Raw genomic sequence first — 14,890 nt, forward strand, 5'->3', positions numbered from 1 at the left:
TTTTTTAAATTTTGAGAAATGCTCACACACCAGCTTTAGAAGTGCATTCTATCTGATTAGTGTATGGCTTAAATTTTAATCACAGTAGGGCTATGTGTAATGATAACTAAGATGCTTAATTCTTTTCAGTATGGTTCAAGTTGTCCCATTGTATTTGTTACAGAAATTCTCATTGGGTATCAGCTCCCTTTCAGCATTAGGTGTGGTTGGCTCATCGTTGGAGATTGTGCTCATCCTGTATCCTTATCAAAGGTGTGTGGGTGTGTTCTTTTTTTTGTGTGTGTGTGTTATCAGTATGCAGCAAAACGCAACACTTGAATGTAGGTTTCTATGGCTGGCAGATCATGCATTAAAATACTTACCGTCTATGGGCTGCTTCACTTGTAGAACACTTATAGGAATTACTATACGCTAAAAATGAGTGTCTAAAAGAAGGCTATAATGCAGTGTTGAGCTTGTTGGTTGACAATCATAATAAATTTTAACAGCACAACTGAACGTCGACAAAGAACACACACATATATTGCACTGACTCTACTTGAAATGCTTATTTTTGAGTGCACATTGCGTGCGTGTCTGTGTATATGTGTATATATATATATATATATATATATATATACATATATATATATATATATATATATATATATATATATATATATATATAAACAGATTTTTTGAACGTCGTTCACACTGGACCCGACGTATTGTATGCAAGAAGGAGACGACGAAACTTTTACGGAAGCATCTTTACTTAACGTTTCCAGCTGGTGGACCAGCCTTCGTCAGAGTAATGTGACAAGAATTCATACATGGCTTTAAAAGCTGCTTTCAATAACAGGTCAGCACCATCTGCGCTGGTTAGCGTTACAATGCCCATCATAAAATCTTCAGTGCTTCAGAAAAAGAAAAACAAAAAAGACAAATGGGAAAACCAGAAGGGCACACAAATACTGAAGACACGGTTGAAGATTCCCTTGCATGTACTGTGACATGATACCATGCTTATACGTAGTCAAGAGATGTAGAAGCGCAGTGGTGTCATGACATTGCATGGCAGTATAAAAACATTCTTAGTGATATGTGAATGTATAATGGAAGCCACTGTGAAATGTTGAAGATAAATCTTAATAAGAAAAAGAAAAAGGGGCAGACGTAGAAGGCGTAATTTAGGCGGTACAATGTGAAACCAGTGCATCATCACTCTTAATCACTGCATCATCACTCTTCAGTGCATCATCACTCTTAATCTAGGTTTCAGCATGCGATCTGTGATTGTTGAAACATATTCTGAATGGGGTTTCAGTGTGGCCTATGTATTGCATGTGGCAGATGCCACACTCAAGCAAATACACTGCATTGGATGAATCACAATTAAAGCTGCCCTTAATTGTGAAAATGAATTGGTTATATGTGCTGGTGGCGGTTAATGATGGTTCTATATGAGGACAAACTTTACAACCAGTACGGTTAGTGGTAGCAATTTTAGATGACATCAGGATGTCACCTATGTTTTTTGAGCACTTATACACTACTCGAGGGGGCTCAGGAAATACCGCTTTTAGTTTGTCGCTTTGGGTGAGGATGTTGAAACGGTTACGCAGTATACCTTGAACTTTGGGGATGGACGCTGACTGTGTTAGTACCAAATCGACTGACTGCAGCCCATTGCTTTTTATGCTACCTTTTAAACAGTCCATCCAGTCGCGTCCTCTGGCTCGGTGTATCGCGTCGTCAATAATTTTTTATGGATATTTTCGCTTAAGAAGCTTCTTTTTCAGATCATGGCAGCAGGAATTAAAATCTTGATCTTCAGAGCATATGCGCCTAAAGCGCTGTGCCTGGCTATATGGAATTCCAGTCTTCCAATGGTGCACGTGGCTACTTTCAAAATGAAGAAACTGGTGATTATCGGTCGGCTTTTTAGAAAGCTCCATAATTAGGCGTCCATGGAAAATGGTAATTGTGGCGCCGAGAAAGGCTACAGACAAGGGTGAGTAAGTATAGGAGAGTGGTATGGCGGGATGTACCTGGTTGAATTTCGCTATAAAGTTTAGAAGTTCTGTTTCACCATGTGTCCAAATAAAAAATATGTCATCGATCTAGAATTTGAAATGCACTGGCTTTAGTGGCACACTCTTAAGGAACGAGTCTTCGAGCTCTCCTATGAAGATGTTTGCGTAAGTAGGGCCTATCTTTGTACCCATCGATGTTCCACTGATCTTTACGTAATGAGAGCCATTGAATCCGAAGCTATTCAACTCGAGAATAAGCTTCAGCAGTGTTTCAAGAGTTGACGTGTCAATCAGCTTGTCAGATTCGGAGTGGTCATATGAGTTTAAAACAGCCTGTATACCGTCCTTGTGGGGTATGTTAGTGTAAAGGGAGGTGACGTTTATCGTCACCAGAAGAGCTTGTGGCTGTTCTGTCGAGTGGTCACACCAGGACGACGTGGCGTCAAGAATTCTCAAGAATTGCCTGCCAGCTTTTCCGCCAGGAAAATTCTTGTCGCCACGTCGTACTGCTGTTACCACTCGACAGAACAGCCCCCAAGCTCCCCAAAACAGAGTTCAAGATAAAGAGACAGAGTGTCAACCTACGTTCAGGACTGCAAGTCTCCGAACAACCTAGCCGCAAGTAGCCAGTGACTCCAGGACTTCTCTAATAATCAAAATTTAGGTACTGCTTCTGCATGTTTTTTGAAGTTCCGGAAGGTGACTGAAAAACGCATTCGTGCGGAACTGCATGTTGCGTGCCTCAAAGAATATGTAAATGCTTCCAAAATTTCCAAAGGTCTTAGGCTTTATGTGAACCCCGCTGCCTCTGAACTGTCAACTGGAAATAAGTTTAGGTGGCGGGGTGTGCTTACCAATGCTTCACTTGAGCTTATTCGCATTATCATAAATCACTATGAAATGTCAATTGGTAAGCTTTTGAAAGAAGGAACTACCCTATCTAGGCAGCTCGTCCCTCACAAAGCACATTTGCTGAGTGTACATGAGGAAAGAAAGGTAAACGCCCTAGGCAAAATAAAAGCTCGGAAACTATTGCAGGACGATGTTCCAGCAGCACCCAACATGAAAAAAATCAGGAGTTCGCCAATTGCTTCATTTCGAACACCTGAAACACTGCCTGAGATAAGCCAACAGGACGCCAATATAGTCAATCTTTCTGACGTTACAATCCTACCCGCAGAGGAAATGGTTCTTTCAAAAGGCCTGAATTTCTGTCCAACTTCTGGTGGGTTTGACGAATTTAAGTTGATGAAGGATATAGATAATTTCGCTCGGAATCTCAGGTTTCAAGAGTATTTTCACGACCATGCTAGCAACAAGGGAGCTCGCCCGGCTGTACTGTCCACGACACAATGGACGCCCGCCTCGCAAAGGGATAAATGCCTAGACCTTTACATCAAAGCTGTCTCGCGTGACGTGCTCAACGCTTACAAAACGCGTAGCCCGTTCCAAAAAAATCTTTCTGCCAGTGAATTCGACGCTCTGAGAAGTTTGAATGCACATGATGATATTATCATAAAACCAGCAGACAAGGGCAACTCGATTGTGATAATGGACAAAGAAAGTTACATAAAAGAAGCCATATGACAGTTATCTGACACTGCTTTTTACAAACAACTTTCCGCTGATTCTACCACTCACTTTCTTGTCATCATAAAAGACACCATTAAAACATTGGTAAAAAAGAAAAGGGTCGACGATAAGACAGCACGCAGCCTTATTCTGCTTAGCCCTGTTGTCGGAAGATTTTACCTGCTCCCAAAGATACACAAGTTAGGAAATCCAGGCCGTCGCATTGTTTCGGGCATTCGAACAGTATCAGAAAACATATCTCGTTACGCTTAGAGTTTGATAAAATTTCTTTCGCCCACATTCGCTTCTTTTGTTAAGGATACCAACGATTTTCTCAATGGAATATCACACCTAACAGTACCTGATGGTTCGCTTCTGGTGACGATGGACGTCACCTCCCTCTACACTAACATACCCCATAAGGACGGTATACAGGCTGTTTTAGATTCATATGACGACTCTGAATCTGACAAGCTAATTGACACGTCTATTGCCATGACCGAGACATGGTTGAATGCTCATGTTTGCTATAACGAAATTTTTACTATTTCCGAATTGTTGAACATTTACCGCCGTGATAGAGATGGAAGACAAGGCGGTGGTACTTTACTTGCCATTTCGAAGCGTTTCAAGTCCTTTCTTATAAACGTGACGTCTACATTGAAAGTGATATGGATGGTGCGGGTTGGTTGTGAATAATAAAACGCTTGTTCTTGGCGTCTGTTACCGCCCTCTAGATACGGATATCAGCTTTGTTCAGGAGTTTCACGATAACATTAATGAAATTACAATGCGATACCCATCTTCTTCGATAACTGTTCTCGGCGACTTCAACTATCCTACCATAATGTGGGCGTCATCGTTACCAGACGTCGTATCATTTTCTTCAAATGCCCAATGTTTTCTCTATACTTGCAACCTGTTCAATTTTACGCAGGTGGTGAATAACCCAACTCGCGTCACCAATTCTTCATCGCACATTCTTGACTTGATTCTTACAACAATGCCCGACAACATTCATGTACTAAACTCACTTCCTGGTCTCAGCGATCACTGTCTGCTACATTTTTACATACGCAACAGCATGCCAACTGCTACTAAGAAACGCAAGGTTATCTATAACTACGATGCTGCAAACTTTGAAGCAATGAACCACGAACTCTCTCTATTTTGCGACGCTCATCTACATGACTTTGATAATAGAACCGTGCAGGAGAACTGGGATCTATTCGTTAACAAAATCTATGAACTTACTCGCACCTTTGTTTCCTTAGAGTCTATACCTGTGAGCTCTTGCTCACCCTGGTACAATACATACTTAAAGCGACTTTCTAACAAAAAGAAACGCTTGTTTCGTGCTGCGAAACTCCAGAGTACGGAGGAACGCTGGCGCTCCTACGAGAGTGCTGCGCGAGTTTACTCGTCAGCAGTTTCGGATGCTAAGGCTAACTTTCTATCGAACACTCTGCCATCAATGCTTGTCAGCAACCCTAGAAAGTTTTGGAAAACTATTACAAATACCAACGACAGTGAAATTGTACTTGTTGACTCGGATGGCCTTCCCGTATCTTCCGAGATGTGTGCAGCACGTCTGAACGAAAATTTTGTCCGGAACTTTTCAGTATCATCCACTTGTGCTACCATCTCTGTACCAGCGCGCAACTATCCATCAACGTCTGTTATAGTGACTGAGGCCCATATAGTGACGGAGGTAAAACTAATTGAATCACTCCGAGTGTGCTCTGCTTGTGGTGTTGACAATATAAACGCAAGAATCCTTAAAGAAACTAAGCATGCCTCATTTATATTCCTGTGTAAAATATTCCAACAGTCTTTGAATGAAGGTGTCGTGCCACGCGTTTGGAAAGAGGCAAAGGTGGTTCCGCTACACAAATCAGGAAACAAGCATTCTGTTACTAATTACCGACCTATTTCACTTACTTCTATACCATGCAAACTTTTGGAGCACATCATCTTCTCTAACTTGGTCACCTTTCTAGAATCAAATTCGTTCTTTAGCACGTCACAGCATGGATTTAGGAAGTCATTCTCATGTGAAACGTAGTTGCTTTGTTTTACCCATTTCTTACATATCATTCTAGATCAGAGTTCACTGGTCGACTGCATTTTGTTAGAGTTTTCGAAGGCTTTTGACAAGATTAATCATCACCTACAACTATATAAGCTTAGGACCCTTAATATTGATGGCAGCATTCTTGCTTGGATCGAGTTTTTCTTAATTAATCGCTCACAATTCGTTGTTGCTAACAACTACAGCTCACCCTCTTCTCCCGTTACTTCTGGTGTGCCCCAGGGTTCTGTGTTGGGCCCTTTACTATTCCTTATTTATATTAATGATTTACCCGATGTTGTAACTTCTTCGATTCACTTTTTCGCTGACGACTGCGTTGTTTACCGAGAAATTTTATCTAACTCTGACACCAGTTCTTTGCAAAGTGACATTAATAATATTGCCAGCTGGTGTAGAACTTGGCACATAGACCTCAACACTAACAAATGTAAAGTTTTACATATCTCACGAACTACAAGACTCCCTGCTTACTACATCTTAAATGACGTTGATCTAGAGTCTGTAACTTCGTATAAATACTTGGGGATTCATATAATATCTGACTTGAACTGGAAACATCATATTACCTATGTTATTAACAATAGCAACCGTATGCTAGGGTACCTACAACGCAACTTTAGCCGTGCCCCTCAAGCCGTGAAACTAACAATGTATAAAACACTAGTTCTTCCAAAACTCCAAAAATGTATGCTCCATTTGGGACGCTTTTCAACTGAACCTAACTCACTCGCTTGAAATGGTACAGAATAACGCAACACGCTTCATTCTATCTAACTACCGTCGCACTAGCAGTGTTACCTCAATGAAACACAGCCTTTCACTACAGTCAGTTGAATCGCGTCGCAAAGCATCTCGTCTCATACTTTTTCACAAGATGTTCAATCATCCACTTTTGAAAGCTCAGTTCATTACCACTCCTGCCTATTACTCAGCTCGTTTAGATCATCAACATAAGGTACACGTCATTAGCTGCTGCACTAACACTTTCCATCATTCCTTCCTCTCACGCACATATAACGACTGGAACCACCTTCCCTCGGACATGGTTTCCATGTCAAATCATAACTTGTTTTCTTCTACATTACAGGAGTACTTACGTGATGACGCGTGAAGTGTATATTGTGCATTTATATTATTGTACCCTGTTTCCCCCATGTTTATGATGGTACTTACACATACATTCAGTGTATTGCCTAATCAAATTTACATGTCTTGTAATCTTTATTATTTTGATGCTACTATGTTTGCTCTTGTTTATAGTTTATTATTTTTTGTACCCCACTCCTTCTTTGTAAAGATATGTGCGATTGAGGGCAAAATAAATGAAATGAAATGAAACTCTCGAAACACTGTTGAAGCTAATTCTCAAGTTGAATAGCTTCGGATTCAATGGCTCTCATTACGTAAAGATCAGTGGAACATCGATGGGTACAAAGATAGGCCCTACATACGCAAACATCTTCATCGGAGAGCTCGAAGACTCGTTCCTTAAGAGTGTGCCACTAAAGCCTGTGCATTTCAAATTCTAGATCGATGACATATTTTTTATTTGGACACATGGTGAAACAGAACTTCTAAACTTTATAGCGAAATTCAACCAGGTACATCCCGCCATAACACTCTCCTATACTTACTCACCCTTGTCTGTAGCCTTTCTCAGCGCCACAATTACCATTTTCCATGGACGCCTAATTATGGAGCTTTCTAAAAAGCCGACCGATAATCACCAGTTTCTTCATTTTGAAAGTAGCCACGTGCACCATTGGAAGACTGGAATTCCATATAGCCAGGCACAGCGCTTTAGGCGCATATGCTCTGAAGATCAAGATTTTAATTCCTGCTGCCATGATCTGAAAAAGAAGCTTCTTAAGCGAAAATATTTGTAAAAAATTATTGACGACGAGATACACCGAGCCAGAGGACGCGACTGGATGGACTGTTTAAAAGGTAGCATAAAAAGCAATGGGCTGCAGTCAGTCAATTTGGTACTAACACAGTCAGCGTCCATCCCCAAAGTTCAAGGTATACTGCGTAACCGTTTCAACATCCTCACCCAAAGCGACAGACTAAAAGCGGTATTTCCTGAGCCCCCTCGAGTAGTGTATAAGTGCTCAAAAAACATAGGTGACATCCTGATGTCATCTAAAATTGCTACCACTAACCGTACTGGTTGTAAAGTTTGTCCTCATAAAGAACCATCATTAAGAGCCACCAGCACATATAACCAATTCATTTTCACAATTAAGGGCAGCTTTAATTGTGATTCATCCAATGCAGTGTATTTGCTTGAGTGTGGCACCTGCCACATGCAATACATAGGCCACACTGAAACCCTATTCAGAATACGTTTCAACAATCACAGATCGCATGCTGAAACCCGACCAAACCTTCCATTATCAAAACATCTGATTATGCCCGGCCACTCATTTAGTAAGCTCAAAGTCACGATACTAGAATCGGGATTCCGCGCGAGCCATGATCGTGAACTACGCGAATCATATCTCATTCATAAATTTAACTCTTTTTCCGCTGGAATCAGCGAAAACAAAGGAAAACTGACCTGTCTTTCACTAGATTAAGAGTGATGATGCACTGGTTTCACATTGTACCGCCTAAATTACGCCTTCTACGTCTGCCCCTTTTTTTTTTCCTTACTTAAAATTTATCGTAAATCATTTCACAGTGGCTTCCATTATACATTCACATATCACTAAGAATGTTTTTATACTGCCATGCAATGTCATGACACCACTGTGCTTCTACATCTCTTGACTACGTATAAGCATGGTATCATGTCACAGTACACGCAAGGGAATCTTTCACCGTGTTTTCAGTATGTGTGTGCCCTTCTGGTTTTCCCATTTTTGTCTTTTTGTTTTTTCTTTTTCGGAAGCACATGACATTTTATGATGCGCATTGTAATGCTAACCAGCGCAGATGGCGCTCACCTGTTATTGAAAGGAGCTTTTAAAACTATGTATGAATTCTTGTCTCATTACTCTGACGAAGGCTGGTCCACCAGCTGAAAACGTTACGTAAAGACGCTTCCGTGAAAGTTTCGTCGTCTCCTTCTTGCATACAATACGTCGGGTCCAGTGTAAACGACGTTCAAAAAATCTGGTGTATATACATACATATATATATATATATATCAACAATGTCAGAACTGAGTGAGATAAAAAGAAGTTGGGAGAGAATAAAAGCGTGAAAAAGAGGGTTATCAGAGCGCTAAGCTGGCCTATGTGTGCTGGACTATGGTATGGGAGTTGTGTGTATCATTCCATTAAGATATAGGCAATGCTGTGCACAGTTAAGCACAGGAGAGCTTTTTTTTTTTTTCTCCATTAAAATAAAGCTTCACATGCATAGCGTGCACGTGAGCTTTTATTTGACGGAGGAGTTGAACTGAGTTGTAGTGGCGCTCACCTCAGACGTCAGTGGTGTTGGAAGGAGGCCGCACCTGCTATAGATTTTGGTTAAATAATCGTTGGGCAAAGACGGCGTTTGTTAGCTGTAAACGTTGACCTTGCCTAAAGCGTGTAAGCTGTGTGGGGATCTGAGGCGCACCCGCGACCATTTCGCGGGCATTCCGCCACACGGCCACACTCTTTTGCTTTTCTGCTCTGCTAACACCACGTCGCGACAGATGGCGCCACGTGCGGGCACGGCACGCGGTACGCGCGCACTGAGGGAGCGGTTTCTTCTCGGTGGTCAGCGCCGGGTAAGCACGTGTTTTTCTTCGTCGGCGTCCCCTTTGGGAAACTCCCGACCGAGAAGCACAGGAAAACTGAGCCCTGGAAGATGAACGAAACGCGTGCGTCTCATTCGGCCTCCCCATCTGACAGTCAACCTCGCGGCACCGCCGACTGGGCCACGCCTTTCGCGAGGGTGAATGTCATTCGGCTGTCCCGCAAGCGCAACGAGCGCTTTTGCAAGTGGGACAACACCTGTTCGCCAAACAACGAAGCGCTTGCGCCCGTGTCCAGCAACGCCAAGAATTTGCGACCGACAATGATGACCGAAATAAACGGCGTGTGCGCACCAGCAAGACTGCTTGCCCGGTACGCAGATCCGAGAAGCAAGGGTTCGGCCGCTCGTGCCATCACGAACGGCCCGCGCCCCCGTTTCCCTGCCTCACAGGAGGCACAAACGCGGAGCACTCCCTCGCTATGTGCCCTCGTTGGCGGCAGCGGAAGCAGCGCACTCCATCGCGGTCCCTTTCCCGAGACGGAGCAGCTTCGAGCTGCAGGGGTCGGTTCGCCGCGCGATCAAAGGAACCGCTCTGACGACCGTTACCACCGGTGATGCGCTGGGTCGGATTTCGTCCCTGCTCACGCGCGTCAAGTTGCGATGCAGCACCGGCTGCATGCCTCCCGTACGTGTAGGGATTTAAAGCTGGATTGCTTATCTCCCACATGCGCCTACCTGTAGCGGTAATCGCAAAGGCAGTTCCGGCAGGCTGTTGCCGCTGAGGAAGGGTCCTGGCCCCTCCCCACGCGCAGCGCGGTTCGAGGGCCTCGCTGGCTGGCGGTGGCGGGCAATAGGAACGCGCGGCGAGAATGTCACCTTGGATGCGCTTTGCCTCAACGGCCGATTCCTCTAAATCACGGAAGCGACTGCCGTGCAGGTATGCCGAAAAGGTCGGGTGTGCCTTCCTAATCACCCATTCGACGCGCTCCTCGTTCGAGGCTCTGGGCTCAGCGATAAAAAAAAGGTCTTCCATCGTGCGTACGTACTCCTGAAGCGACTTATCAGGAGCTTGTGTGTGGAGCCCGAGCTCGGACCGCATCCTACTCTCGTAGTCAGCGGGTAAGAATTTGTGCAGGAAGGCCGCACGGAACTCATCGAAGGTTGCTGCTCGGTGGCCGGAAAGCCGATGCCACCTGGCTGCCGTGTAAGTCAGTGCAGCCGGGATGACGCGTCCGAGCACTTCCTGGTCGTCTATACCCATGGCTCTCTGATAACGTGTGAGGGAGTCCAGGTAATCTCTTGCACTTTGCAAATCACCATACCCGCTGTAGGTCGGAACGGCCAACATGACAGCAGGATGAGGGCGTTTCGGAACGGCCGAAAGCGTTTGGACTGCCCCCGTGAGCGCCTGAATCATTTGGGTGGAATTTTGCAGCAGTGTCTGTGCGCCCGCTTCAAAGGAAGCTGTCGGTTCACTAGCGGCGCGGGCGAGCGATGGAGAACTGTCTCCGAGCTCGATAAACCGCGCGGTTTCAAAGTGGATGCCAGCCGTCGCGACATTGGGGAGCGCCTGTTGTTCACAGCTGACTAGCCGACGGCTTCGTCAGCGAGATTTGCCAACCTGTCAGCCACCCTTGCTTTTCGCAGCGGCTCTATCAGCAGAACTTCGATCTCCGTACTCTCACCCCTGCGTCCTGTGCACCTCTCCCGAACACACTATCCAGGATTGCTCTGAACGTCTTCCTCTGGAAGAGATGCAGAAGAGGCTTCACGCAGAAAAGCTATGCTTTCGCTGTGCCAAACGCAACCATTTGGCCACTGATTGCCGCACTGCCAAAATCCTGCATTGTCGCTGATGCGCGGTACGACATTTAACTTCGCTGTGTGACATCAACAACATAACGAACTGCTTGCAGCGTACCAACAACGCCTTGGTACGACAAGATCACGCACCAGGGTCCAGCACCACCCCTTTTCGGGCCACAACTTTGCTTTCGATCGGCTTCTCGAACCCTCTCGCTTCGACGTCGCAGCAGGCCTCGACTTCGCTTGCGACTGGCCCCACGGCTCCTCTTGCCTCGACGTCGCCGCAGACTGCGACTTCGCTTTCGACTGGCCTCAGAACTGCTTCCGCATCAACGTTGAAGCAAGCGATGACTTCGCCTTCCAATGGCCTCCTGACTTCAGCGCCAACTACAAGTCGAATGAGTTTTGAGCACACGTCGAAAAACCTGCCGCTTCTCACGTGATCCACGGCGTGAGAAGCGGCAGAGTAAAGACTCATTCAGAAGGTGCGCCATGGAGAGTTCGATCGCCCAGGAAAACCCCAGGTGCACCATGCGCATCGACTCCAAAGATGCGGCTTCCCACAACCTGAGCCGCTGATTGGCGCTCGTGACCCAGACGGCGAACACATGTGCCATTCGTCATGTGGCACCATGTGCCTTCAGGACTTGCCCCATAAGCAACAATACGTGGAGTCGTACAACTCTCCCTACAGGCTCTTCAAGCCCGATCCTGGCAGTAAAGTCTCCAGTTTGTCTCTCCTTAAGTTTAAGCAAGTCAAGGACAGGGAGTGCGAGCAGCAGTGCTGCTACGAGCCACGCTGAACCAAGTATGTGTACACTATGGCCATCTACGATGCTACCACACGTCGTGAGATGTTGCCTGGCACCAGATACCTGCGCTGGATGTACAAGCGCCACATCACAGCTCCAACACTATGCCATGGGTATCATACAGGGACCTGGCACAAACAAGGACACTCGCGAAGCGGGACAAGTCTGATCGCCAAGTCGTCGGGGAACTTCTGCAATGATACTACCAAATACGCCACCATGGCTGAGAATCTCGCACCCGTAAATGTAAGCTCATGGAACGTCGTCGTCCAAGATGCCATACTGGACATCGACAATGTGCTACCAGCAACAGAACACGTGGACGAATCTCCGCTGCCCTCTAAAGGGGCTGCGATTCCCATCCTTGGCGAAGTAGCCACGCAAGGGAACCACGATCTATCAGTGGTATCGTTGTCCTTGTCGAGCGAGGAAGAAAAATTGCCGAGGCTTCACATGAAAGGATAATGCTGCTTATCAGGAAGTCTTCAGAGTCTACAAAAGCAGACTAAAGTCAGACTCATCCTATTACAAGAGGCAACGCAAGGAGCACAAAAGCCACCAGCGTGAATTTCGGCATCATGTTGACGCTATCAGCTGCGCCAAGCAGAGAACCAAGCGCACCAAGTCTCGATACGGAACATTAAGGTTATCAAACAATGCCACCGCAAAGTCATCTAAATACTGTAGCTTGAATGGAGAGCTTCCCCCTCAAGACAAGCCATCGCCTCCCCAAGTTTCATCGTCGTCGCCGAAGCCCTTCATCATCTCTGTGTAACACCTCCTGGCAGACTCACTGAAAGCTTTCTTAAAACGTGTGCTAATTTGCCGGCTGCGGGAGTGTGTTACAAATAAAGAAGAAGGGGCGGCGGGCACGAGCCGCGGGCGCTGGCTCGTTCAGTTTCCATGCACCTTTGACGTAGCCAGACGATCGGTTCCGGCTCTTCTTTTTCAGTTCTCACAGTACCCGAGTCATTGCGTGCTGCAGTATGTTGCTTTGTCTTACGTAATGCTCACAAAGTTTGAATTTACGTGAAGGTGTTTATGCAGCCCGCTGCGTGACGTCCGAGCTGGCATTTTAATTCACCCGCAACATAGGTTGACTGGTGCGGCCTGCACTGTTTCGTTTTGAGGCACTCACTAAACTTTAGCTGTATTTGAGCAAATTCATGTCTGTTCACGGCTGAATCACCGTACCTGAAGTAACCACTCAAAAAAAATCCTAGAAAGCTTGTAACCACAACCATGGATTTAGGAACAGGAGCTGTTACTAACTTTCTTTGTCATTTACTATCTTTTGTGACCTTTTTACTATGTAAGATTGCAGACACTTAGAGGTTGCAATGGTTCTTTTGCACACTGTTCTTTTCTCTTTGCCGTGCACCTGTTTAACGAGGTGGTGTTACGTAAGTAGACATAATTTTTTTTATTACCGTTTGCCTAAAAGTCCTTTGCTAAGTTACATCCCGCACCTAATATAATTGTGCACTGTCTAAAAAAACAGGCAAATGTAAAATATTGGCCCTAAAGCATTGCTGTCCACCAGCACCAGTTGTGTTGCCCAAACGTAGGACAATCAAAGTCGTCTATCTATCTAGGTGTCTATTACCTAGGAGCACCTACGAGCTGCACGTGTCGTGTGGACTTATTGTTGTGTGTGAATATGGTGCCGAGAGTTGTTCGGGTCTAGCAATTCAAGCCAACGCTTTGCGGTGAGTGACGCAAACAAGTCATTACTTTCGTACGAACTTCCTTGCCTTTTGTCGCTCTCTGAAACTAGAAATAATTCACTCCTTACCCTTTCATTCACTATTTAACGTTATTAAACTAGCTGTAGATGTAATTGCTAGTACGTATATCTGGCTTTCCGACTGAGGGTCACTGTCATCTTCAATATGTATTTATCATAGTTTCAGTTTTTACTCCATAATGCTAATAAAATAAGATACACCCTTAAAGGCAGTGCCTGTCCATTCTTTAGCAGTTAGAAACTTTTTGCATTTAATTTTCATGTGCTCCACCTGCCCGGGACGTGTACGATCATCGTAATAATGATATGGAAGTAGCCAATTTGTTTGCAAAACAGGTGCGCGCAACTCCTCAGTTGACAGGAAACGTCGCAATAGAAGTGCGACCGCTCGAAATCAGCAAAACTGCGACATTGTGGACATTTGCTAATACACTCAAATCTAATTAATTTGAACATGCTTAATTCGAACTTCCGGGTAATTCGAACTCACAATGAGGTCCCGGTAAAGCTTTGTGTATTCCAGTGGGCTTAAATGCCCAGTAATTCGAATGCGCAAGCACTTGCGACAGTTAATTCGAAGATACCGCGCTCTGAAAATGGTCACAGCACCCCGCCCAATTCTGGGGCGGCACCTCCGACGCCTCAATGCTGCACGCGAAGAAAAGGAAAAGAAAAGAAAAGGCTGCAGTAGAACGTTTTCTCTTTCTCAAATGCCGATCTGCTGCGCGCCTGTGCCACGCTTTTTCTTTTCCGCCCCTGGCACAAAAGACCCTTCTCTTTGCTACGCCGCGCGCAAAGACAGAGAAGAAAAAAAAAAAAGCTGTCGGGGAGTGTGGCTCTCTCTCACGCGCTGGTTCCACACTTCGCCCTTTCCCATTCCTGCCAGGTAACCCTTCTCCTTTCAACAACGTGCACAAAGAGAGCAAAAAAAAAAATCTGTGTTGTATTTGCATGTTAATCTGCAAACGTCATCGAAAGACGATAGTCTTACATGTGGAGAGAGTGAACAAAACATTTATTTTATATTCTGCGCAAAAAAATCGGTGAATGGTATTCTGGAGACGCTGCGTTAGAGTGCCTAGCATGCAGCGGAGGCGAACGAGCACACAAGTCACGTTACACGTGAGACATGAGTGCTATCTGGCAGTGTTTTTGA

The 14,890-nt window shown here is 45.2% G+C and overlaps 1 protein-coding gene across 32 annotated transcripts in view; it reads left to right on the plus strand.

Annotated features, from left to right (window-relative positions):
• The window catches only part of lili (LMBR1-like protein lilipod), a 742,764-nt gene that overhangs the window by 657,811 nt on the left and 70,063 nt on the right, over positions 1-14,890 (plus strand). For 21 of the 32 annotated variants that reach the window (XR_012895090.1, XM_075894063.1, XM_075894067.1 and 18 more), the window contains 2 exons: positions 164-252; positions 13,583-13,696. The exons of 2 other annotated variants lie outside the window; for them this stretch is intronic. Coding sequence is in view for 29 of the 30 variants with exons in the window: in XM_075894063.1 (XP_075750178.1) it covers positions 164-252; positions 13,583-13,696 (203 nt within the window). In the remaining variant the exon portion in view is untranslated. The remainder of the gene's footprint in view (positions 1-163; positions 253-13,582; positions 13,697-14,890) is intronic. 9 more of the 32 variants (XM_075894083.1, XM_075894064.1, XM_075894065.1 and 6 more) reach the window with 2 other exon arrangements.

This window comes from Rhipicephalus microplus, chromosome 4 (assembly GCF_043290135.1).
Source record: "Rhipicephalus microplus isolate Deutch F79 chromosome 4, USDA_Rmic, whole genome shotgun sequence".
In the NCBI taxonomy this organism is placed as follows: domain Eukaryota; kingdom Metazoa; phylum Arthropoda; class Arachnida; order Ixodida; family Ixodidae; genus Rhipicephalus; species Rhipicephalus microplus.